Genomic DNA, 23,522 nt, shown 5'->3' with positions numbered 1-23,522 from the left:
TCAAGATTAAAACTAGACAATGGGTGGACAAAAAGAAAAGACAGATCAAGATGAAGATCAATGTGAAAATAACATGGGAATTACGTCGACGATTAAAATGTATATTAGGGACTTAGGGTGAAGGAGACAACAACAAAAAAGACGAGGAATGTTCCAAAGGAGGATCAAGGTGTAGATAAAGATCATAATAAAAGCCAAGGTGAAGATCAAAGTTAAGGTCATAAAAAAGATCGAAGCGAAAATCAAGAAAATTATGGAAATTAGCGCAGTTTTTGTGTATTAACAGTAAAATTAAGATGCAGTTCAGGGTGAAGGGAAAGGATCAGTTGCGGATCAAGAGAAATGCTGATGATAAAGATGAAAATCGTGTCAAAAAAAAATCGAGCTGAGGATGGGAGAAGATGAGATCATGATAAAGATCAACACGAAAATTAACGTACAGGATGAGATACCGATGGTAACTGAGATGAAGATCGAGATAAAGACTAATTTTCTGACGAGAAGAAAAATTATAATCAAGAAGTTAAACCAAGATGCGGTTTCAGATGAAGGTCCAGCTCAATATCAAGATTGAGATAATAAGATGAAGATTAAGATGCACAGAAAAAAAGGTCAAAGTGAAGATCAAAATTAAAATCACGACAACTGTCATGATAAAGAAAGGTCAGATCTAGAAGAAGGCGATAAACATTAATAACATAAACATAAAGTGAAGACGTACGGAACAAATAAATCTAAAGATAACAATAAGATCAAGTTGAAAGTTAAAAATCATGGTGAATCAATACCAAAATCAAGATTCGATCAAGGGGAAGATGAACATATAGACCACGATGAAGAGCAAATTAAAGATCAGGGTGAAGATAAAGAAAGGTCAAATTTATACCAGATGGAGGTGAAGCTCCAAATCAAGATCGAGAGAAGATAATATGGATTAAGATGACATTTTACGATACAGACAAAGATGAAAATCCAGATCAAAATGCAATAAAGGTGAAGATCAACGCTAAAATCACGATCAAGGTCAAGATGAATGTCGCGCTGCAAATCAAAATGGAAGCGATGAAGATCAACATAAAGTTAAGATGAAAGAGGATTCGATCAAGATGAAGATCAACGCAAAGTGGAATATAAAGATGTAGATCGAGATTAATTCTCTTTGTGAAGATGGAAGATGCCAGATCAAGAAGATAATTAGAATGAAGGAAAATACATATGCAGAATCCAGATGTTAATAAAGATGACTATCAATATAAATATGAAGATGCGAAATCAAAATTGAGGAAGAAGATAAATGTGAAGAACGAAATGAATTCGGAATGGAATTTGGGCTATACTACATTACTACAAAAAAATTAGCCATACATTTTTAACTTCCTGCAGTTCCTAATTTAGAGTGGCGAGGTTCGCCCTCCCGAATTAATTGTTTCTTCTGAAAATCAAGCTCCCCAACCATCTGGTGAAATTCTGGATTAAATAAATCAAGCATTCCAATTGAGCTTATGCATATACAGCCCAGAGTACGTTAATTTTGTTTTGATAGAAACCAACATAATTTCTAATGTTGGCTAGTTACCATAGGTCATAGTGTTAAATTATGCTTAATTACTTTCAATTTAATTGCAACTCTTATCAACCGGCATGTTCACATCAAAAAGTTGACCTCTAAAATGAATTTAAAAAAAAGTCTAATTAGTGAAGTCATATGTTTAGACTTGCTAATTATCTGCCGTTTTGAAAAATAAACTTACGTAATTTTAATTTTTGGATCTATCCAGGAATATTCCTTGTGGAATAGTCCACTACTTTCTAGCAAAGACTTAAAGGCTATAAACTCCCAGCTTCCCAGCTGCAGGTATTTTTTGTATGATTTTCCTGGAACAGTACACAACGCCTAAGAATTTTGGAATGAAGCAGAGACGAAATCAATTTTTGAAATTTTTTCTATTCAGATAATGCACGATTTCGATTATCTACATTGTGCAAGTGGTATTTTTATTACACATTACCGCAAGTATACTCATATTATGATAACTTCAATAAAATTTCAAGGCTAAGCATTTCAAGTGGAATGATTCATTAGGCGATGTATGTAGTGTTGTATTTTTAAACAACTTACTCCCCATTAAGAGAGAGCTAATAATGGTAATTCCAACTGGAATGAATTATAAATATACGTTTCTCTTTCTGTATCATCTCAGAATGCGTTTCGATCAGTCATTGTTAGTTAATTTTATTTATTAGTTAGCTCCCAATAGCGGGTTTGTTGGTTTATAATAAATTCTCCGGTGTACGGTCTAAGAAAATAGAATTGGACCGAAAATTCCACAAATTTCTACTAATCTCTTTTCGGTTATTTTTGTTTTTTTTTGTCACAGTTGAAAGGGAATTGGCGTAGAAAAGTGGGGGACGTTATTAGTTACGGAATTACATTTCTGATAATTTCTGATAGTTACGCCACTAATATAAAATGCAGACACGTAAATAATTGCAAGAATTGATTAGTAACTTTCTGAGAGTAGTCCCACGTGATTTTCCTTAATTGGTAGTAGGTTGTGCATGTTGTCCATGAGATTAGACTATTAGAACGAATCATATTTGAATTTTCCTTCACACCATTCCCATCATTTATTCCTTGGGATACATACCTTAAGTTTCGATTTTATTTTAAAATCCTTATCGGAATTTAAAATGTAAGATAGGAGTAGTTTCACCACTTTGGTAGCGTTATCTGATGAATGAATGCAATTGCGAATATAAGCAAACCGGCTTCAAATTCGCGAAAATAATACTCGAGATCGTGCTTGTGCACAGGAGTAATAGGCCAATGTTCCGCTGTGTTCCTATTAATTTTACCTAATTTATTCACCAGGGTTTGCTGCGAAAAAATGCACTGATTTTAAAGTCCCTGCCGTATGCCGTTGTATACAAAATTTTATGTATAGCACAAGGCGCTGTCTTCACTCAACTTTCACGCTTTAACTATAACCGTTGTTATTAGCAGTGCGTGTAACGAAGCACCCGTTTTTCGGCCTGAAATTCAAGCCCGAAGTTATGACCACACCATATATTTGTGGAGTCAACCAGCTTTGCTGAGCACCCGGTATCTAGAAGCGTTTTAAGTTGAGTGCTTTGTTACTAAGTAGTAGAAATCGAACCATGAGGGTCTTTCTTGAAACACGCCTAAAAATGCCGACCGGGAAATAATTGTTGATTATTCTATTTGATTCGGGCTCACCCTGGTAGCTTCACTAAGAATTTAATTTTAGCGTACCTCACGTAGTAGGTGATTGTTTGCGAAAATTAGCTTAGAATCCAATTTTTAACGCACCCAAAGTAGCACGTTTCGACCCGAGAAATGAAGCTTATAATGCCCACTCCACTTCCTTCTATATTTAAATTTCTCCCGGTGGAAGTTCTGAGACAGGCCTCGTTTCTGAATACTAGGGTACGTTTATAACCGAATAGTAAAGCTGCATTTTTGTCACGTGCTCGATTTTAAAGAGAACTTTCAGGTTCGAAGAAATCGTGACAACCGCGCTCGCTTCCCCCAATACGGTTTTGGTTATCGCCAGACATACTTTTGTTCATGTTCGCGAAGTAGTGGTGTATGTACAGATTGTCATGAAGGATATATTACAGGTATATTTTTGGAATAGGTTTAGGTCACTGAATTTGTGTATAATATAATATAATATGAGTACAAAAAAATATAAACATATAATGCACATATCAAATGTTTTTTTTGATAATATTGCTCTTGGCTAAAGCAACCGCTATTGTGTCATATTGAAAAACATTATTTACAACGGATCACTATCGCTATTAAGCGCAAAAGTTGTTGTCTTGTAGTGTCTTTAATAAATAATAACGAATTTTAGCGCTTTTGGGACCTATTGCTTTCGTCCGTGTGGTGCAATTCAGTTGAAGCTAGACTGCGGTACTAAGGGTCCCTGGTTCGAATCCGGGTGTGGGCATGGATATTTGTACATGTTTTGTGGATTGGGTTGGTAGAGCAGCCTTGGTTGAAACCCCGCTCACTCAAAAATGAAGGCAAAATAAATAAAGTCATTTAAATAGGTCAGTCTAAAAACACCGAAAGAAATCGATATGTCCAAAAAGCCTATAAAAGTGCTTACATTGCTCTAGTAAGAACCTAAATACCACGAGAAACGGAGTCTTAAATGCTCCGATGCTAGGCTAGCGTAGACAGTTTTGAAAATGCTCTAAAAACGGACTGTAAGGCTTTGTAAAGGCCCTGAAATACTCTACAAAGGGTCTAAGAATTTATTGATAACCTAAACACCTTTAAAATCGACTGAAAGAGCCATAATGTTATAAAGTTCTAAAAAAAGTGTACTCTTTAATAAGGTGGAAATAAAATAGTGATTTCCATTAAAAAAAGCTCCCCCTAACCATGCAGGAAGGAGTACGCCACTGACAACAAATTTAAAGCACTTAGATTGGTAGAAAACGTTTTACAATTTTGGATACCATAAAAAGATTTTTAAAAAAGGTAAAGGCAGCTTTAGAACTATTTGGAAAAGGTCTAGAAGGCCCTTAAATGACTTTTGCTTTAAAATGCACACTGCAATGCAGATAAAGGTGTATGGATTTAACATAAATATCACAATACATCAAAATTTAGGAAACTTTACGCTCTTTTAGAAAACTCCAAAATATAAAGTGTAGTCTGTATGTATGAGAATGAGTGGAGTTGAGGTAGAATGGAAGGTGGTAAACCGTCACTTTTACCAAAATTGTATATTGCAGCCATACACCCCAAAGTACAAAAAAATCCCAAACACTCTGTACAAAAACTGTGTATCGCAAAGCTCTAAATGAAAAAGTGCTCTATGAAAAATTTGGCCAAAATCAATAATAAGAAATTAAAAAAATCGACTCAGAAATTAAAGTACTCGGCCCCAAAGGAGCCTCGTACTTCAATACTTTCTCGTCAGTAATGTGTAATTTTCCTGACTTTTATGTAAGTAACTATTAAAATGTTTTGAAAATATGTAGTTATTTAATATTGTCTTTGACATATTTATTTCCTGGTAATTAATTCTTGTAAATCTTTTTGATGTTTAAATGTAAGCCCGCATATCATAATAATATGAAAGGCGGCGGCGCTCGTCGAGTAAAGGGAAATTAGAGGCTTGACTAATATGTCTCCTTGTAGAATTAAATTGATTTTTACATGTATAACGGAAGGGCGTGTACCGCCACGGTTTCGTTTACTGAAACAGAAAGATAACAGTCTTCAACATCCGAAATGTACTAAGCAGAATCGCCATGGTTGGTTAACTCAGGATTGCAGACCTTTTCCAGTCCAAAGACGCCGGTTTGCCTAATTTCGACGTTGAACAATGGAATGGCCCCGTTTAGTGGACCTTGAACTAGTGTACACAAATCCCATTTAAAAATCAAGGTAGGCCAGAGTACCAAACTCGAAAAAAGCGATTATGTAACTTTTGCTTCTGCAGGAATCGGGAACGAAGATGCCTGAGGGAAAAAGTCGTTACTCGCATTCCAACCGCGGCGGTTTGAATTAATTGAACCATGACACGGGTACCCGTTACCAAAATGAGTCATCAATCCTTCTACATCGCTGTTGTTATAAACGTACCTACCTACAACTAAAAGTGCCGGCGTTTTGTGCGTACCAATTTTACATGGCTACCGTCCTTTATCTGGTTACCATTTTTGTGTGCATTCAAATCGGTAAGTACATTCGAAAATCATCATTATTATTATTGACTTACTGGTAAATTACCGTCAATCAGTTACTAACTCAAGGACTTTTCTACCTACTGCGTTTGGAAGGAAATTTTGATAGTTTCCCCGGCTCACCTGACATGACGCGTTCTATCTACATACCTACAAATTCTAAGCAAAGACGATGGCACACCTAGTCGCCATTTTTATTAATTATACAGTTTTGACGTCACGAAATTTAATTTAGTCTGGCTGTTGCTCCATTTAGCCTAATTGAATGACATCTGCATTCGTAGCCGTAGCGTAGCTTTATAATTGAATGCCGCCACATTTCTTAATTATTGTAATGTTCCTCTGGACTGTAAAAGTAGATCGATAATGCCTTAATGAAACTAAAACGCAAACTTACACGTGAATTATTGTCCCCACTTATCACGCAACCCCCTTTGCAGAAAGAATCGTTCCTTCTTACGACCATCCATCCACTCAACTAACCCCCATTAACCTCTCTCCCCGTTGCGGAGATCACAAGGGTGAGCCACGCATTTGAACCACCCTGTACACGGTATTCAATAGTGCGATTCCTCAGTAATTCTGGCAGTTTGTCTTGCCTCCCTTCTTATGTAGTAGTTCTAGTTGTTCTTTTATCCATTAATTTGTATATAATATTTGTCTTTCTAGTAACCTCCTTCCATACTTGATTATTTCGGCTGTTGTTGTCATTTCCTCTTATTTCTTTTTAAATTCTTCGTTATTTCTTTTCGTTTAGGCGGCATATTTATTGTTTTATCTTGGGGATTCTATCTGGTTTCTACTTTGTTTTGATAGAATTCCTTTTTCTCCACTTATTGTGTTCCCTAGGCCTTAGATTATCTTGAACAAAAGTGATCTTTTGCTGATATCCTCTTTTTTCGTTTGCGACCCTTTGGTTTCTGGTTTTATTGATTTGGTGGTTCCCTGTATATCTTTCAATTTGTCTCCATGTACTTCCTCTTTTCACTTCTAATCCTAGTTTACTTTTTCTTCTATCTTCATTTACGAATCGCTATCAAATTACTCTGTTCTTCCCAGGGGCGGTTTTATACATCCACTCAGGGGGGGGGGGGCAAAATAAAAAAAGCTACAGAATTGCAGATGCAGAGGTGCGCGGGAATTTTTTTTGAGTAGCTTTGACCCCATTTCAGCTGTTTTTTTTGTTAAACTATCTATTGCCGCATTAATTTCCGAATACTAACAAAGACAGAAAAAATACGAGAGGCGATAATGATAGTGCTAAAGTACAGCCGTGAGTCGCAGTCTGGACAATACACGATTGCGCCCCCGCCGGCATTATTTTGTGTACCTATTTTATTCAATTTTACTTTTCCGTCAGGTGGTTGGTGGTTAGGTCTATTTAATTCGATTATTATGTAAACCTAATGAAATAAAAAGCAATTGAGCAGTATGTTTAGGGGGGGGGGGGCGACCGCCCCTGTCGCCCCCCCCAAACCGCCCCTGGTTATTCCTTTCTTTACTATTTTGTTACATTTGTTTGCTGCGTTGTTTAATAGTTGTTTAATCCTTCTATTTTCCCTTCTAAGTGAAATTTATGTTTCTCTTTCAACTATTTGTTTGTATCTTTCTTGTTGTTCTTTTGTTATTAGTCTTATTATTTTGTCCATCTTCTGTTTCTTGTTCTTTATTTTTATTTTCATGGATTGGATGAAGTCATTGTTTCTCCAATCGTGTAATTCTAATGAAAGGCCTTATCGAAAGCAATTGGTTTATGCAAACTATCGCTTTCCTTCGTGACTCCTTTTCAAGATCAGTGGGTGAGGACGCTTCCTTGACCCCTTATCGTGATTGGTTATAATTTCTCATGTCTCAAGAGCGGAGTGTCGGTGGAGGGTACTTACTACAGACGATTTGAACTTCTGGACAAAATATATCCATTGGTTATGACTTTAAGAGCGAATATCCCGAATACGGTGTATCGGAGATTACTCACAAAGGCGAAATGAAACGCATATCTCGAAAATGAGGTGTCGGGAGAGGGTACTTATCAAGGGCAAGTGGAATGTCTGGACGAGACACATCTACTGATGATGTCAATACTTTACGTGCAAATATCTGCCGAACAGAGTGTCAGAGGAGGATACTCTAAAAGGGCAGTTGGAACGTCTAGACGAGAAAATGGAGTGTCGAAGAAGTTACCTACAGAGAATTTCTGTAAGGGCTTGCATTTTGAAAGTGTTACCGACCAGATGTACAGGTTTTTATGTAAAGAGCTCCCCCCCCCCTTCCGTAGTCATCTACCAAGAAGGTAAACATCGATAAATATTGCATGCCTATAACCCAATTGTTTACTGAACTATTTCGGTTTAAAAAAATGCGTTTTATCCGGAGATGACTCGTTATTTCTTTCTTACTTTTCGGTTTTATGTCTCGCATGGGCTTGATATAGACCATATCCTTTTTCATTACCTGGTCCTTCTTTATCCTCTTCTACCTATCGTTGGTAATTGGTTTTTTGACTCGGGCCTTTTCTATTCCACGTTAATCATCCATACTTTCCTTAGACCCCATTTTGAGGTCTTCTCTTTTCTTGTGCGATTCTTCTGGATCTTGGATCTTTTTTGTTGTATAATTATTTGTGGAAATCTTCGTTTCTTTATTAACGAGCGACTCTCGTTTATGATTTTGGACTTTCTGTCCGTCCGTCTGCCCGTCTGTGTATATCATAAATCGCGAACGGTTTCCAATATTCCAATTCTGTTTGCAGGAATAGGTATAGGCAATGGTCATTGACTAAGGGACCAAATGATTAAATTTTGGTCAGTTGGATTATCTGTCCGTCCGTTTGTGTTTGTTGCTCGTTGCCTATGTCGGTTTGAATAGTTTATTATCCCTCCTTTTTTTCTTATTTTGCATTATTTTACTCTTTTCTTCTTGGTCCTCCATCAGACAGGTGTTTATCATTAACTTGCGGGATCTTTTATTTTTACTTCTATCTCTAAGTGCTTCTTAATAAAATTACGTGTATCTTATCTTCCTTTGGCACTTATGTGTGGATTCCATTTACTACTACTGTTTTTCTGCTCTCTTGTTTCCTTTAAGTACTTTTAATTTTTTCTTTATTTGTGTATTTTCCTGTGTTAAGTGGATGTTATGTTTCATTAGTTCTCTATTTTCTGCGAAAAGTAGTTGGTTCGTCCTTCGATTCTCTCCTATTTCTTTGGCATTGTATGTTAGTCATCTCTAGCAATATATCCATTTTCTCTTTTCTCTTTCATATTTCAATTTTCATTTTTGAGCCAGTGCCCCTAAATTGAGAGAAGTACAATGGGGAACCTGAAGCAAATTTGAAGAGAATTTAAGGACGATTTTTAATGGGATATTTGCAAAAACGTTGACAGTAACTGCAGGGGAATTTAGTGGAATTTTGGAAGAGTTTTTGAGGCAATTGAGTGATATTTCACTACATGAGGGCAACATTAGGGGAAAGTACAAATTGGGAGAATTTTTACCTTTTAATGAATTCACTACGCAGACAACTACTTTGCGTCCTACGTCCCTACTTACGCCGAAAAGAACGCGACATTCTTGACAGCGATGAAACTCGTGCGTTAATAAAATTTTCCCCTAATACAACTCCTTATCGCAAACGACCAGATGTGTCTTCCTTCTAATACCTCATCTAAATTCAATATCTAAAACTACGCAATTACAAAATTTCTATAAAGAATAAATAACACTGAGATACAAATTTAAATAAAACGACCCAACTGTGTGCTTATTTCGTAAATAATCCCCCATATCTACTTGAATAAATTGAAGTGTGTAGGTAACGTCTGCATGACGTTGTTTACACAACAATATTATACATAATAATATGTTAAGTAATTACAGGATAATTGCAATCGTGTAAAGAATCATTATTTTATGGATTTCTTTCGGCATTTGGGGGAAGATGGGTCGTCGATTATTTGATCCACCCTATCTTCTTCAGGGGGGAAGATCGACTATTTGTTTCTCTTCTAGTTTGATCATTTTTTCAATGGAATATTGGAATTCAAACATGCGTGACCTTTGCAATAATTGATGCAAATAGTGATGCATTTTATTTCTGTTTTCCCACATGAACAACCCGTTTTGCATCCTGTTTTACCGGTGCACGGTTCCTCAGTTCTTGTGGTGCTGATGGATTCGTCGTAACGATAGGAGTTAAGCCGTTGGTATTAGTTTTCCACCCCCGCCTCATTGAATGTAGCACGTTATTCCACCATACCTGCACCTGTAAATTATCGCGGAAACTGTTCATCCTCGGCAAGGGTTAGTTTCTTCCTGAGCTCTTTTATAGTGTGCGGGTAGGGATGACTGGGTACAAATGCAGAATCCTGATTCTGAGTCTCTTCAAATGTAACTCTCATTTCCCATTTCTTTCAACAGCGATAAATTGCCGCAGAATAGCAACTGCTAATTGAAACCAATGGTTTATTTGGAGAATTCAAATTTAATGCCTATGATTTTCTGAGATCTTTGGAAAGAGTAATAAATATGCTGTACGACAACATTAAAGATAAATATGGTTGATGTACAACAAACATGGAGAAAGTCGTTATTTTTAGATATTTAGACCACATGAAATCTAGCATGCCGTGTGCTGTCATTGTGCCCGGTCTGAAAAGACCTACATCAACTTGTTTAATATTCCATATTGAAGATTTAGTTTTGCGCACGGCATAGTAGATTTCCTAACTTTTCTAAATATGGAAGCATGAATTTCTTCATCAAAGAAACATAGGCATTACATTTGAAACACAAAAGTAGTATCCATTTCCGGTTCAACCGAAAGTGGCACCGGAAGTTGCAATATGCCATCGGGTATATCGTGTTGATGCATACAAAATTATATTTGACCATTTTTTTCAAATCCCACCAAATAGAAGATGAATGGAGGTGACCCTATAATTATCTCGAGCACACTGTACATTAGCTTTCGAAACGAGAATTAAACGACATAAAGCACTTCTGACGTGTTGATGTTTCTCTGAACATGTTCTATTTGAAATTGTTTGTTGTTGTTTACCTTGCCATCAACTGAAAGATTTCGTTTTTTTGTTTATAAACTCCTTCCCACGACCTCAACGAACTCATTAGCATTTGACGTCTTCCAGGAGTAGTTTTTTGGTGGTTCGGTGATTTAATATTTAACAAATTATGAAGCTTGACGCGTAATATAAGTTTAATCCCAGAATCTGTACTTTTTGGAAGTCTATGCCATGAAAATCTTAGACCCACCCCAATTCTTCGAAAGGGGATGTTTCCTATGGAACCTAACATTCCGCACATTTACTGACGCAATGTTGGTGTATTTTAAATGCAAAAACTAGCTACTTAAGTATAAGTGTGTGAAAACATGACGCTTTAATTAGGAAAAATAATTAGATGTATAAACAAAAACATTTGCAGGTAAACATTTTCAAGGCTCTCTAAATTTAAAATAAATCTATGGTAAATAACACACAAAGAACGCATAGGAGGACGTTAAACTACTGCACTTGCATTGCGAAAAGATTGATCAACGTATCGGTCACATTTGCAATAAATTAATATCGTCCTTGAAAGCACTAATTTGAGAGCTGGTCAGGGGCTTTGGTTTACAACTTATAACTCGATGTAACTGACTGTACAGAAATGAATATGTTGCTTCTTTAACACTTAGAAAATTACCAATTTCTATTTGTATACAAAATGTAGCGAGCAAGTTAAAGCATATAAATGAACCAAAGAGTGTGACCTTGGATACCTCTGAATGTCATTTGTAAGTCAAAGAACATTAATTCCATTCAAAACTGAAACCGAATGTTGGGCGCTGAACAGAAAGGTGGAAGGCCCTACCGAAACAAACTGGCCCAGCAACTTACAAACCTATCATCGAATGGCACTACCCCCACCAAGGTTAATAAGAAGAATGGATGGATAAGATTAGGCAGTTCCACCCCTGGCCAACCCTAGGGCCAGCCTCTAGAGAAAGGGTTATTCAAAACATGTAGCTGGTGCAATCTTCAAAAATCTATGAAAACGTCACTAAATTGTCATAAGGATTTTCGTTGCATTGGATTTTTGAAGCTTACAAAGGTACAAGGGATACTTACAGCTATCTGAAGGCTAGGATTCCGCCATGTCTACAACATCCGGTAACCGTTCTGAAGGTTCCCTCTTTAAATACTTCAATACTTACCCAGTCATTTGGATTTTTAAGACCTCTGTAGTACCACAAATTAGCTGGTATTTAAGTTGCCAAAAGCTGTAGGTATCTTCTGAAACATTTGGCGCTTTGTCCATACAAACTTTACAAATTCAGGGTTCCTGGAACTTTCACTGTTAGTTTTTATTAACGCCCGAAGACTATAGGGTCGACGGGTTCTTTTAGCTTATTAAACCCTCGAAGTTTCGAAAAACCTTTGGAACATTTCAGGTTCCTGGTGTTTTTTTGGGAAATTTAACTATCAAGACAAAAGGCACTGCTGGAATCGTTTAGGTTTAACAAGCTCTAAAATACGTTGAGTATCTATCTAAAATTTCTGAGATTAACCTGGAAAACCTCTAGAGTCCTCTTTATTTTATGTGTTAACTTGGGTTGGAAGTTTGTAGAGTACTTTGCAGGTTTCCAGTTTTGTAGTTGTTCTTTCATGGCGCCTCAATGTCTATCGAGATTTCTAGAATATTCGCTACAATATTGGTAGAAGGGGCCTTTTAGGAATCACTCTAGAAACGTCTTAATAATATTTTTAGATATTTTTAGGACCCTAATGTAATAAGACTGTGTTTAAGATCATGTTAAAACCTCTATAACGCATTTTTTTAAGAATTAAAGAAAAAAGGACTCATTTCTGTGGTTTTAAGCTACTTTGTTAGAGCAGATAGCCTATACTAGCTTGATAGTGTCCCAGACGGCCATCAAACTTTGTTGTCTTAAGGAGGCGGTGGGGCTCTCCACGTATTATTTTCTGTGATGCCGTCTTTGAAAGTAATACGGGTATAACTTTTACATGTGACAACCAATTGGTCTCAGATTTTGCATACGCATGCCAAGTAAAACTATTGAGGCTTTGAGGTGGACACTATTGTAAGGAAACCTCTCTTGACTCCCCCCCCCCCCCCCCCCCCCCCCCCCCTCACGTTTATAACTCGATGCAACTCAATCCACATTTACTTTTTTCCCTCACGATGGCAGCAGCACAAAATGCCTTGAATTCGAACCTTTCCGAATAGCAAAGTTTTAAAATCTCTTCAAAATCTCTTCAAAATCTCTTCAAAATCTCTTCAAAATCTCTTCAAAATCTCTTCAAAATCTCTTCAAAATCTCTTCAAAATCTCTTCAAAATATCTTCAAAATCTCTTCTAATCTCCTTCAAAATCTCTTCAAAATCTCTTCAAAATCTCTTCAAAATCTCTTCAAAATCTCTTCAAAATCTCTTCAAAATCTCTTCAAAATCTCTTCAAAAAAATCTCTTTAAAAATCTTCAAAATCTCTTCAAAATCTCTTCAAAATCTCTTCAAAATCTCTTCAAAATCTCTTCAAAATCTCTTCAAAATCTCTTCAAAATCTCTTCTCTTCAAAATCTCTTCAAAATCTCTTCAAAATCTCTTCAAAATCTCTTCAAAATCTCTTCAAAATCTCTTCAAAATCTCTTCAAAATCTCTTCAAAATCTCTTCAAAATCTCTTCAAAATCTCTTCAAAATATCTTCAAAATCTCTTCTAATCTCCTTCAAAATCTCCTTCAAAATCTCTTCAAAATCTCTTCAAAATCTCTTCAAAATCTCTTCAAAATCTCTTCAAAATCTCTTCAAAATCTCTTCAAAATCTCTTCAAAATCTCTTCAAAATCTCTTCAAAATCTTTTCAAAATCTCTTCAAAATCTCTTCAAAATCTCTTTAAAATCTCTTCAAAATCTCTTCAAAATCTCTTCAAAATCTCTTCAAAATCTCTTCAAAATATCTTCAAAATCTCTTCAAAATCTCTTCAAAATCTCTTCAAAATCTCTTCAAAATCTCTTCAAAATCTCTTCAACATCTCTTCAAAATCTCTTCTCTTCAAAATCTCTTCAAAATCTGTTCAAAGTCTCTTCAAACTTCTTCAAAATCTCTTCAACATCTCTTCAAAATTTCTTCAAAATCTCTTCATAATCTCTTCAAAATTTCTTCAAAATCTCTTCAAAATCTCTTCTAAATTTCTTCTAATCCTCTTCAAAATCTTTTCAAAATTTTTTTAAACCATCTTCATTATCTTTTTAAAATCTCTTGAAATTCTCTTGAAAATCTCTTCAAAATCTCTGCAAAATCTTTTAAAAATCTTTTCAAATCTCTTCAAAATCTCTTCTAAATTTCGTCTAAACCTCATCAAAATCTTTTCAAAATCTCTTTAACATCTCTTTATTACCTTTTTAAAATATCTTGAAATTCTCTTGAAAATCTCTTGAAAATTTCTTCAAAACCTGTTAAAAATCTCTTCAAACTGTCTTCAAAATCTCATCAAAATCTCTTCAACATCTCTTCAAAATCTCTTATTTCATTTTATAGCAGATGCCAAATTGACATTTAAATAGGTTTGAATGAGTAGGCTAAGTGTCTAAGTCATGGGTAAGGATGGATAAAGTGAAACCAATGACTGTGTATTCTAAGATGTCTGTTATTCTAATTAAAATGTGACGCCGAGCACGAAATAAAATGAAGGTCTGAACAGAATACAATATTGTTTCCATGGAAACAACGGGAGAACCCAAGTTTGCTACTTTTGACGTCTGAATTAAATTCAGAATTTTTAGAGGTTTTATAACGATCTATTTACGTAAGTTCTGCTATAAAGTAAAGTTTTGTATTATACACGACGATAAAGAGAGACTAACCAAAACATCCCTTTAGCCGGTGGCGCCTATTATTTTATAGTGGTGAAAATTTCTAGTGATAAAACTATAAATTTCTGTGTAGTAGGAATTTGTATTTTTGGTTCAATTTAATTACGTTGCAGGTTACGCTTTGAAATGTTACAAATGCAATTCGCAAACAATGGACGGCTGCAAAAAAGGATCCGAAAACCTACAGGAGACCAACTGCAGCTTGGAGCACCCCGATTTTAATCAGTTTTGTCTGCTAAAATTCGTATACGGTACGTAAAGGCTTAATTCTTTCCCATTTCGCTCATTAAACTAATTATCATTGTACCCCAACAGAAAAAAAGACACAAAAAGTTTAACGCGCGATAATTATTACTGTGTGAAAATTCTAAACCTTAATTTGAGGAAGTTGCGACGTTAACAAAAGTACCTTCCTTTTATTTGTTGGTTAAAATCGTCGCCATGTTGCGAAACCTTCAAATGTAAACGATATTTAATGAGGTAACATTTGATATTTTTTTCATTTTAATTGATGACCTTGAATGCCATTGATATACAGTAATTTTGTGTATTATTACAGTAAATATAAGTACTGATACCTATACGAATTCTAATTTCAGATGAGCAACAGAATAAGGATAACGTTCTCTCTGGTTGCGAAATTGCTGCCAAATCGACAATTTTGAGTACGAATATGACTCAGTGCCAAACTGATGGAAGATACAGGGTGAAAGAGTGTATCGTTTGTGATACCGAGCTGTGTAATTACACCAATACCGGTTCAAGCAAGAAAACGTCAATTTTCTGTACTGCGGTGCTCTTTGTACTATACAATTTCCTTAGGTAACTGATGTACTTCAGAAACTACTTAACACTGGTACCTCAACTACTTAAATGCCAATTAATCTTTGTACATAATTGTATTTTTGAACAAAAAACGGATTTATTTATTAAACCAGTAGATATCGCCAGCTTATTTTTCTGACAAAGGGTTAATTTTTGAAGTGCATTTAGAAGGTTTGCTGTAAATACAATTCACAAAGAAGAAAAAGTAGAAAAGACCGTAGACCTAGCCGAAGGATATGCAATAGATAAAGAAACAGAAAATCCTAAGAAGCCTAATAAATGAAACAAATAAGAAAAAAGTATAGAAATGGAAGAATAGAATAGAGATACGTACGAGGGGTCTTTTATTTTCCCGGGCTAGGCATGAAAACACAAGACTGGACTAGCAACAGCAACATTTCATTTTTCAATGTAGTTCACCTGATTTTAAATACAGTGTAACACCTCTTCTAGTATAAAGATATTCATTTGGCCCTCAACAGCTGCTATAAGTACGTCTTTTGTCTCCCTTAATGTTTTTCGGGAACAAGAAATAATCACTGGGTGGCTCTAGACTACATAAGGCGAATGTTCATTTTCTTCGAAGCCACAATCGGCTATACCAGCTTTCGAGGTTCTGGACTTGTGTACTGGTGCCTTGTCGTGGAGCAACAAGGCACCTTGCGTCAGTTTTTTGCATCTCTAAGGCGATGCATCAGGTTTACATAATGCTCTCCCGTTACCGTACTACCCTTATTCATATAATCAATCAGAAAAATTCACTGAGAGTCTCAAGAACTGGTTGCAATTATTTTTCCTGCAGAAGGGGTGACTATGAACTTCTTTGGAGGGCCGGAGTCCTTAACGTGCCACTGAATTCACTGTTGTTTCGATTCCGGATCACAATCAAACACTTGGTTCATCTGAAGTGATCACGTCATCGGGGCACCAATCACTCCCGTATACATCCAACATTTATTCAAGAATAATTTTTGGTTTCAGAGCCCGGTGTTATAGGCTGATTCAAATTCGAGGGCCACCATGGGGATCTTGGGCACTGTAAGATATAGGTAGGTAGTTTAAATTTGGCAACGTTGCGTATTTTGATGTTTATCAAAATGCAGTTTTGAAACTGAAAAAATTCCGACTACTTTAGGAGGTATCCGGAAAAAACGAAATTTTGCAAAATAGTTTTTATTCTTTAGTGAAGTTATTTAACATTTTTTTTCAAAAATGGCCACTTGGAGTTTTAAATTTTAAACCCGACGATTCGTCTCAGGATTGTTCTTTCTTATGGAAGTAATGTTTACTTTTTGTGTCATTTGATAGAGAATTTTTTTCTTGTTTCAAAAATGTAAACATTACAATTTTTTTAATATTGTTAAAATATCTTGTTTTTTGACTAGAAAACTTTGTCTTGGGTAGTGTAGGTACGTAGTTTCTTGTGTTTTTACGAATTAATAGCGCTATTTCTTATTATATGATTTTTACATTTTTGAAATAAAAAAAAATTCTCTATCAAATGACACAAAAAGTAAAAAGCACTTCCATAAGAAAAACCAAAGTTGAAGGTGGTTGACTGTAGACGAAACGTCAAACTTAACATTTAAAGGTAGCATCTTGTAGAGGCTACAATTATATGTCTTTTATTTCGAAATATATTTTTAAAGAACGCATCTTGTAGAGGCTACAATTATATGTCTTTTATTTCGAAATATATTTTTAAAGAACTCCAAAATAAAAACGATTTTGCAAAATTTCGATTTTCTCCGAAAGTAATCGGAATTTTTTCAGTTTCAAAACTGCATTTTGTTAAGCATCAAAATACGCAATTTTGCCAAATTTAAACTACCTACAGTTCCCGATATACCCATGGTGGCCCTCGAATTTTAATCATCCTGTGTAAAATACAACGCGCGACTACACATACTAACATATAATAAAATTGACAATGTTTCAATTGCTTTGTATATTTCTACACAAGTTACCAAGGCATTATGTGATTAAAGAAACTGCATAATGAAGAATTACATCAAAATTCAAAGCTGCCCAGTCCGGAAACGTGAAAATGACCCCTCGTAGTTTCCTTAAAGTCCTAGGAAATCCCATCAAATTCGCGAAGACCCATTGAAATTACTATGAAAGCCTACGCCAGGAGTGCAAGCATAATATGGAAAGGAATTCTAGTCAATATGGATCATCCCGTTCTCATGGAAGGTGACGGGACGATATTATCCTTTAGTAGCCGGCACTCAAACCAGGGGTTTGGGTTTCAAGACTGAACCTTCAGATTTCGGACACTTTTCCAGGCCGATTTAAATAATAATCTTCATAACTCAAGCTGCAAAGCTCAGGTTCCGTATATAATACACCGTGGCTCAGTTTGTAGTTGAAGCTTAAAGCTCAAACTGTAGGCTTCAAATTCAGGCCAAAAGATTTTAGTTCCAGTACCTGCACTGTTCATGTTTAGTTTCAGACGATTCACCTTTCAAGATCTAAGGTTTTACGTTTAGTATAGAAAGTTTCAAAGACCAGCCTATACGGCAGGTTTCAGATTTGAAACAATGCCTGAAATTTGAATTTCCAGGCAATTTTCTACCTCCATTGTATGGAGCGCCAGAAGAGTCAAAAATGTTTATAAAGACAAAGAAAGTGAAGAAATTAATCGAGCAAGCCAGAATTTCCGAAAAAGATACGTGTCAAAGAAGATAAGAAATATAAGAATGTCGAAGAATTTTAAGAAGTCGCCGCAACCGAAATTTAACAGGTACGAAGAAATAATAATAATAATAATAATAATAATAGCCTAAACAGCACTTTAGACTCACAACATGACACACAACATACTGTAATATCTCCACCCTTAACTCAACCAACCACACAAACACAACTTCCTGAACAAACAAACGCAATAAATACAAGTAACGCAACATGCACTACAAAGACGCCCTCACCCAATAAAGTTACACGGCCTAGCACAGCTAAAAAACACAATACTCTTTCCTCTCAGAAACACACCTCGTTATCACAACCCACTCGTACTCAACGCAAACGCAGCAACCTTAACAGTACTAGAGGCTCACAAAATACCGTAATGTCTCCACCAATAATGCGAGCAACAACACAAACACAACCTCTAGAACAAAGAAACACCATAAATACAAGTAACGCAATTTGCACTACAAAGACAGGTCCACCCAATAAAGTTACACGTCCTAGCACAGTTAAAAAACGCAATACTCCTTCTTCTCAGAAACAACCCACTCGTATACAACCCAAACGCAAAAACCTTGACAGCACTACTAGCTCACAAAATACTGCAATATCTCCACCAAAAACCCAAGCAACCACACAAATACAACCTCAAGAACAAAGAAACACCACAAATACAAGTAACGCAACTTGCACTACAAAGACAGGTCCACCCAATAAAGTTACACGCCCTAGCACACTTAAAAAACACAAACTCTTTCTTCACAGAAACACACCACATTGTCACAACCCACTCGTATACAACCGAAGCGCAAAAACCTTAACAGCACCACAGGCTCACAAAATACTGCAATATCTCCACCAAAAACCCAAACAACATCACAAATACGACCTCAGGAACAAAGAAACACCATAAATACAATTAAAAAACACAAAACTCCTTCTTCACATAAACACACCACGTTATCACAACCCACTCGTATTCAACCCAAACGCAAAGCCAAAGAAACACTTACACAATAAAGTCTATTTAATAAAATTACAGGAATTATTATAATGATATTTTTGTTTTGTTTTCTTCTTTCCTGATAGCGTTGACTATTGGGGCCATTAATGGCTATGTTGGTAAGTATGAATTACATACTATCTCTAGATTTCCAATGTGAGTGTGTGAATATTTATTTTATTTTTTATTTTTCTTTAGAACCCTACATAACTTCACTAGACACAGACACTAATCGTTACTTGATTTTAATCCGTGCGATTAGTTAACCAGGCTAGACCTGAGTTCTCACAAGAAACACCGACAATAATAATAATAATGCTTTATTGCCCAACAGAATATCCAATTAAAGGACAAATCACAATATGAAGTTAATTACCTACACACAAAATACAAAAATATAAGATAAACATGTACGGTGGTTTAAGTAAATTAGGAGAAGAAAAAAAAAAGTAATTCGAAACATACAAAAATTCTTAATTAATAGTTAGTTGCGGTCGTTACATACTCAATGTTCGAATGATGTCCTTCCAGGATGAGTGAGTAATGTCACAGATTGAACTTATAGTATTGATAAGTAGATGCTGAAGCAGCCGAAAGGATGAAACTGCAATTATTGAAGAAGCCGGGATTTATGGGAGTTTTTGTGGTAACCGCAAACGTTGATGGAACAGAGGAGGGAATATAAGACTAGGAATCTGCAGATTGTCGACGCAACCGCAAGTTAAAAAAATTCAAAGAAGCCTATAATGATCCTTTAAGGGGTTTCCCAAGCCGGCAAGGCAATCTTGACTTACCCTGTACTTACAGTTGGCAACTTTGGTGGGAAAAACTATGAGCAAAGTCATGTAACCTTCAAGTCGAAACAACGGACGTTTTGCGGCACTTTTGAATCTCCGTCGGCTAGGACCTGGGTGGCACGAATAGGTCCTACCAGGGGTCCTACATTGTGTAATACTAGGACAGTTCTTTTATGTGTTGGGACGTGAGACATAATCGGGAAGGGAATTGAATAAAACTTATAGTTTTGTGCGTAAGAAAACACAAGAACAAATACAATATTCTACGCACACATGAAAGAGGCCAGGAAAAAAATCCATCATAAATGGAAGTGGAGAACATGATAAATCAAATTAATTACAAGATAGGTACATCTACAATCAATTTAGGCAAATCTCGTAAAATGCATGCCCAAGTAAAACCAATAAATAGAAGAAATGTGACTTAGAGGAACCCCTTCTCAGTATAGGTATGCTAAGACACAAGAGCTACAGTCCCCACGAGATGCGACGAGCAGCATATACAGCGACATCAACATGACTCTAATTATAAACTTGCTCATGAGTACATAAATAAATACTTAATAAAACAATATAAAGGCATTATCATCTGTACAGTATAACAAACAGACATGATTTAGATAAAGGTATATTCAAACAAACTGGGAATAACACCTCGCTTCATATATCAGCATTTTGTGCATAATGTAAATAATAACAAATTGTGAAAAGAAGTTCAAAGATTGAAGGCTAGTAGGTACAAGAAAGAATAAAACTACAACTACAAATTGAACTAAATCGTGAACGGATTGAATACGAATTTACTATCTACAAAAAAGCAAACAACATCCCCTTTGGCGCTGAAGCCTTTTGAATGAATACATTGAAGCGCTATGTCAAATTGGCAAATAACCTCATGGTACTGTAAAGCGGTTGATGGGAAGCGAAATGCTCGAAATCAAATACGTCCTTGAAAATCCTTGGAAGTCCTTCTGGAAAGTTTTCCTATTACCTGACGTGGTCATTAAAGATCTACAAATCACCTTGACCCATAGACTTTAAATAAAAAGATTGTTTGTTTGGAAGTCCACATAGGGGATTTGTCTGTACTGTACAGGGTGGTACCAATTCGTGACTCGCCATTGAGATCTTCGTAACGGTGAGAGGTACAGTTCCAATGCCCCTTTTTGTGATTAAAATGACTGAAATTGTTGAAAAAACTTTGAAAATAACCGAGATAACACCGAAAACCTGAAAATGTCAAATTGCATTTCTTCTATGGGCACTTTTTTTTGAGAATCTGAACCCCGTATCAGGCTAGAGACTTTTTTAAATCTTGTGGACGCCATATTGGATTTTTACGGAAGCAAGTTAACAACAGTACCGATTTCACATTTTAACTGTTGACTTCCTAGGTTTGCCTTCAGATGTCACATAATCGATCAGCCTTCTCGATTCATCTAAACCTTTACCTTGTTTTATGCAGCATGGACTCTCGGGCTAAAGCAAGATCTAGGTATATCTTTTTTAGTCATGTGTACTCTGAATGGTGCTGTGGCAGCCTATCAGTAGTGGACACTAATTGGAACCCTTATAGGGTTTTTGGTTTCAGGTTAGGGATCGTTTTTTGGATCAACGGCATAGTCCTCGGCCTTTCGTTTTACAATGGCTTCAAAGCTATCTCTAGAAAGTTAAGATATGATCGACGTCCACAGACATCTTCCAGAATGTTCCAGAAAGTCCGTTCACGAATGAGTTCCTTTTCCAATTCTGCTCTGGGTCCGAAATCCATACCATTGTCCTCACAAGTTTAGGAGAGTGTTTGGATTTGAAAAACCGTTAGTTTACCACCTCCGAGGGTGGTCCTCGCACAAGCTCCTCTCGCTCCCATCCCTTCTCACTGTCAGTATTATTGCCACCAGGTCTCTGGAACGGAATTTCCATAGTCGTGGCTAAGATGCACGATCTGGGAACAGCGCTCCTTTCAGTCCCAGGCCTTATATTAATCTTTTGTAGGTCCAAGGTTCGTGTACTAGGGCTACATCAATATGATTCTTATTCACGTATGTATAGAGAGCGGCAGATGTCGCTCCCTCTGTGGTGCTAGTGCTAGTTTTAGCATAAAGAAAATAATAAAATTGAGCTTACCTACTAGTACGGCGGTTGACACAGTTGGTTGCGGTGCCCCTGAGGGCCCATCAACTGCTGTTGTCTTTTCGCACTCCATACTTTTCACCTCTTCTTCCTCTACCTTCGTCTTGGAGAGCAGTTGAAACCTTGGTGAACTTCACGTAGGATCGATAGTTGGAAGTGGCTCCCATATTGTCCCAGGAAATTTGATCTATAAGGACAATCAAAGTTTGTCCCTTGGGATTCTGCGTTATGTCTACCACAGGCCAATTGCTGGTTGTAACTCCAGCATTTTGTATTTCGATCCTTTTCAGATTTTTCTCCGGTTCTATTCGAGCCCTTTAAATATTGGGTTAAAATTGTGAAGGGTGCATACTCAGAAATACGGCTTGTATGTCTAGTTTGTATGTTGTCTAGTGTAGTCACAAGACCAAGCGACTTATTACACCCTGTATAACAGATGCTTTAATTTTGGGCGAACACTTAATAGTTAGTGATCCAATTTTGTTTTCTATCAGAACTATTAGTTGTTAATTTTGTTTAAATAAATACCATGTTTATTTAAATAAAAAAGTATTACGTGTTATAAGAATAGATTTAAACGTTTGAAGATTATTTGCGTAGTATTTGTAAAAGTTTATTTTATGTTTTTCTCCGGTCGTAGATGAGATGTTTTCTTATCGCTGCGTACGCTAATTTATATTTCAAGATCAGCACCTGTTATCGCACTATTCAATACAGATGCAGTTCTATCTGTCGAAGTCGAGCATTATTTTCTTAATGAAGGAGGAACGGAACTAAACGGAGGAAAATAGTTTTGAATAGATACGCGAATATAAATAAATAAAAAATCGGTAAATAAACCGTCGGAGATTTTGGATTATTGACACTTTGATTTAATTGTCTATCGATCGCTCGTTTCGTGTTATGTGTTATTCTGGCCCTGAGTGCCTGTTTTTCTTTCACCCTGATTGTTTTATGTCAAATGATTGGTTTTGTGATTAATCGAGGCCAAAAGTACGACCTTGAAAAGTGTGTTCATGTTAAATTTTTCCATTTTGTACCCAGAAATAATTGCTCAAATCCAGGCGTGTGCCCTTACCGGTTTTGGGAAGTTCTTCACTTTTACGAATTGAAGTTTCTCCCCCTCTCACGGAGCTACTCTCGCTAGCTACGACCTTAACCATTCCACCGACACCTGGTCTGCGCATGCGATTAACAGCGCTCACCCGCCGTGAATTTGGACAAAATCGCTCCAATGGAGAAAGCGTCGATTCTGTCAAGGGTCCAGGCTTTTCCAACAACGTTCCCTCCAGGTGTTCATGGCCAAAGCCATTTTGAAGCCTGCAGCTGTTTCGCTAAAGGTTCTGGTATCTCCGTTTTTGCTTTTTTCGAGCTACATTCCTTAGGAGTGCTGCCACCAGACCGGTGTCATTTTTGCGTGCCAGTCTTCAGTGTAGCTTTGATAGGTTACT

At 36.4% G+C, this 23,522-nt stretch overlaps 1 protein-coding gene across 1 annotated transcript; it reads left to right on the top strand.

Moving 5' to 3' along the window:
- The first annotated feature begins 5,271 nt into the window (after nucleotides 1–5,271).
- LOC116179727 lies at nucleotides 5,272–15,569 on the top strand. Its single transcript, XM_031499549.1, has 4 exons — nucleotides 5,272–5,431; nucleotides 5,487–5,724; nucleotides 14,733–14,870; nucleotides 15,219–15,569. The coding sequence occupies exons 2-4, from the start codon at nucleotides 5,676–5,678 to the stop codon at nucleotides 15,443–15,445; spliced, it is 414 nt and encodes a 137-aa protein (XP_031355409.1). The 5' UTR covers nucleotides 5,272–5,431; nucleotides 5,487–5,675; the 3' UTR covers nucleotides 15,446–15,569.
- Nucleotides 15,570–23,522: the final 7,953 nt, after the last annotated feature.

This window comes from Photinus pyralis, unplaced genomic scaffold (genome assembly GCF_008802855.1).
Source record: "Photinus pyralis isolate 1611_PpyrPB1 unplaced genomic scaffold, Ppyr1.3 Ppyr1.4_LG8, whole genome shotgun sequence".
NCBI lineage: Eukaryota > Metazoa > Arthropoda > Insecta > Coleoptera > Lampyridae > Photinus > Photinus pyralis.
The sequence above is the reverse complement of the archived record's forward strand: the minus strand, read 5'-3'. Positions and strand labels throughout refer to the sequence as shown.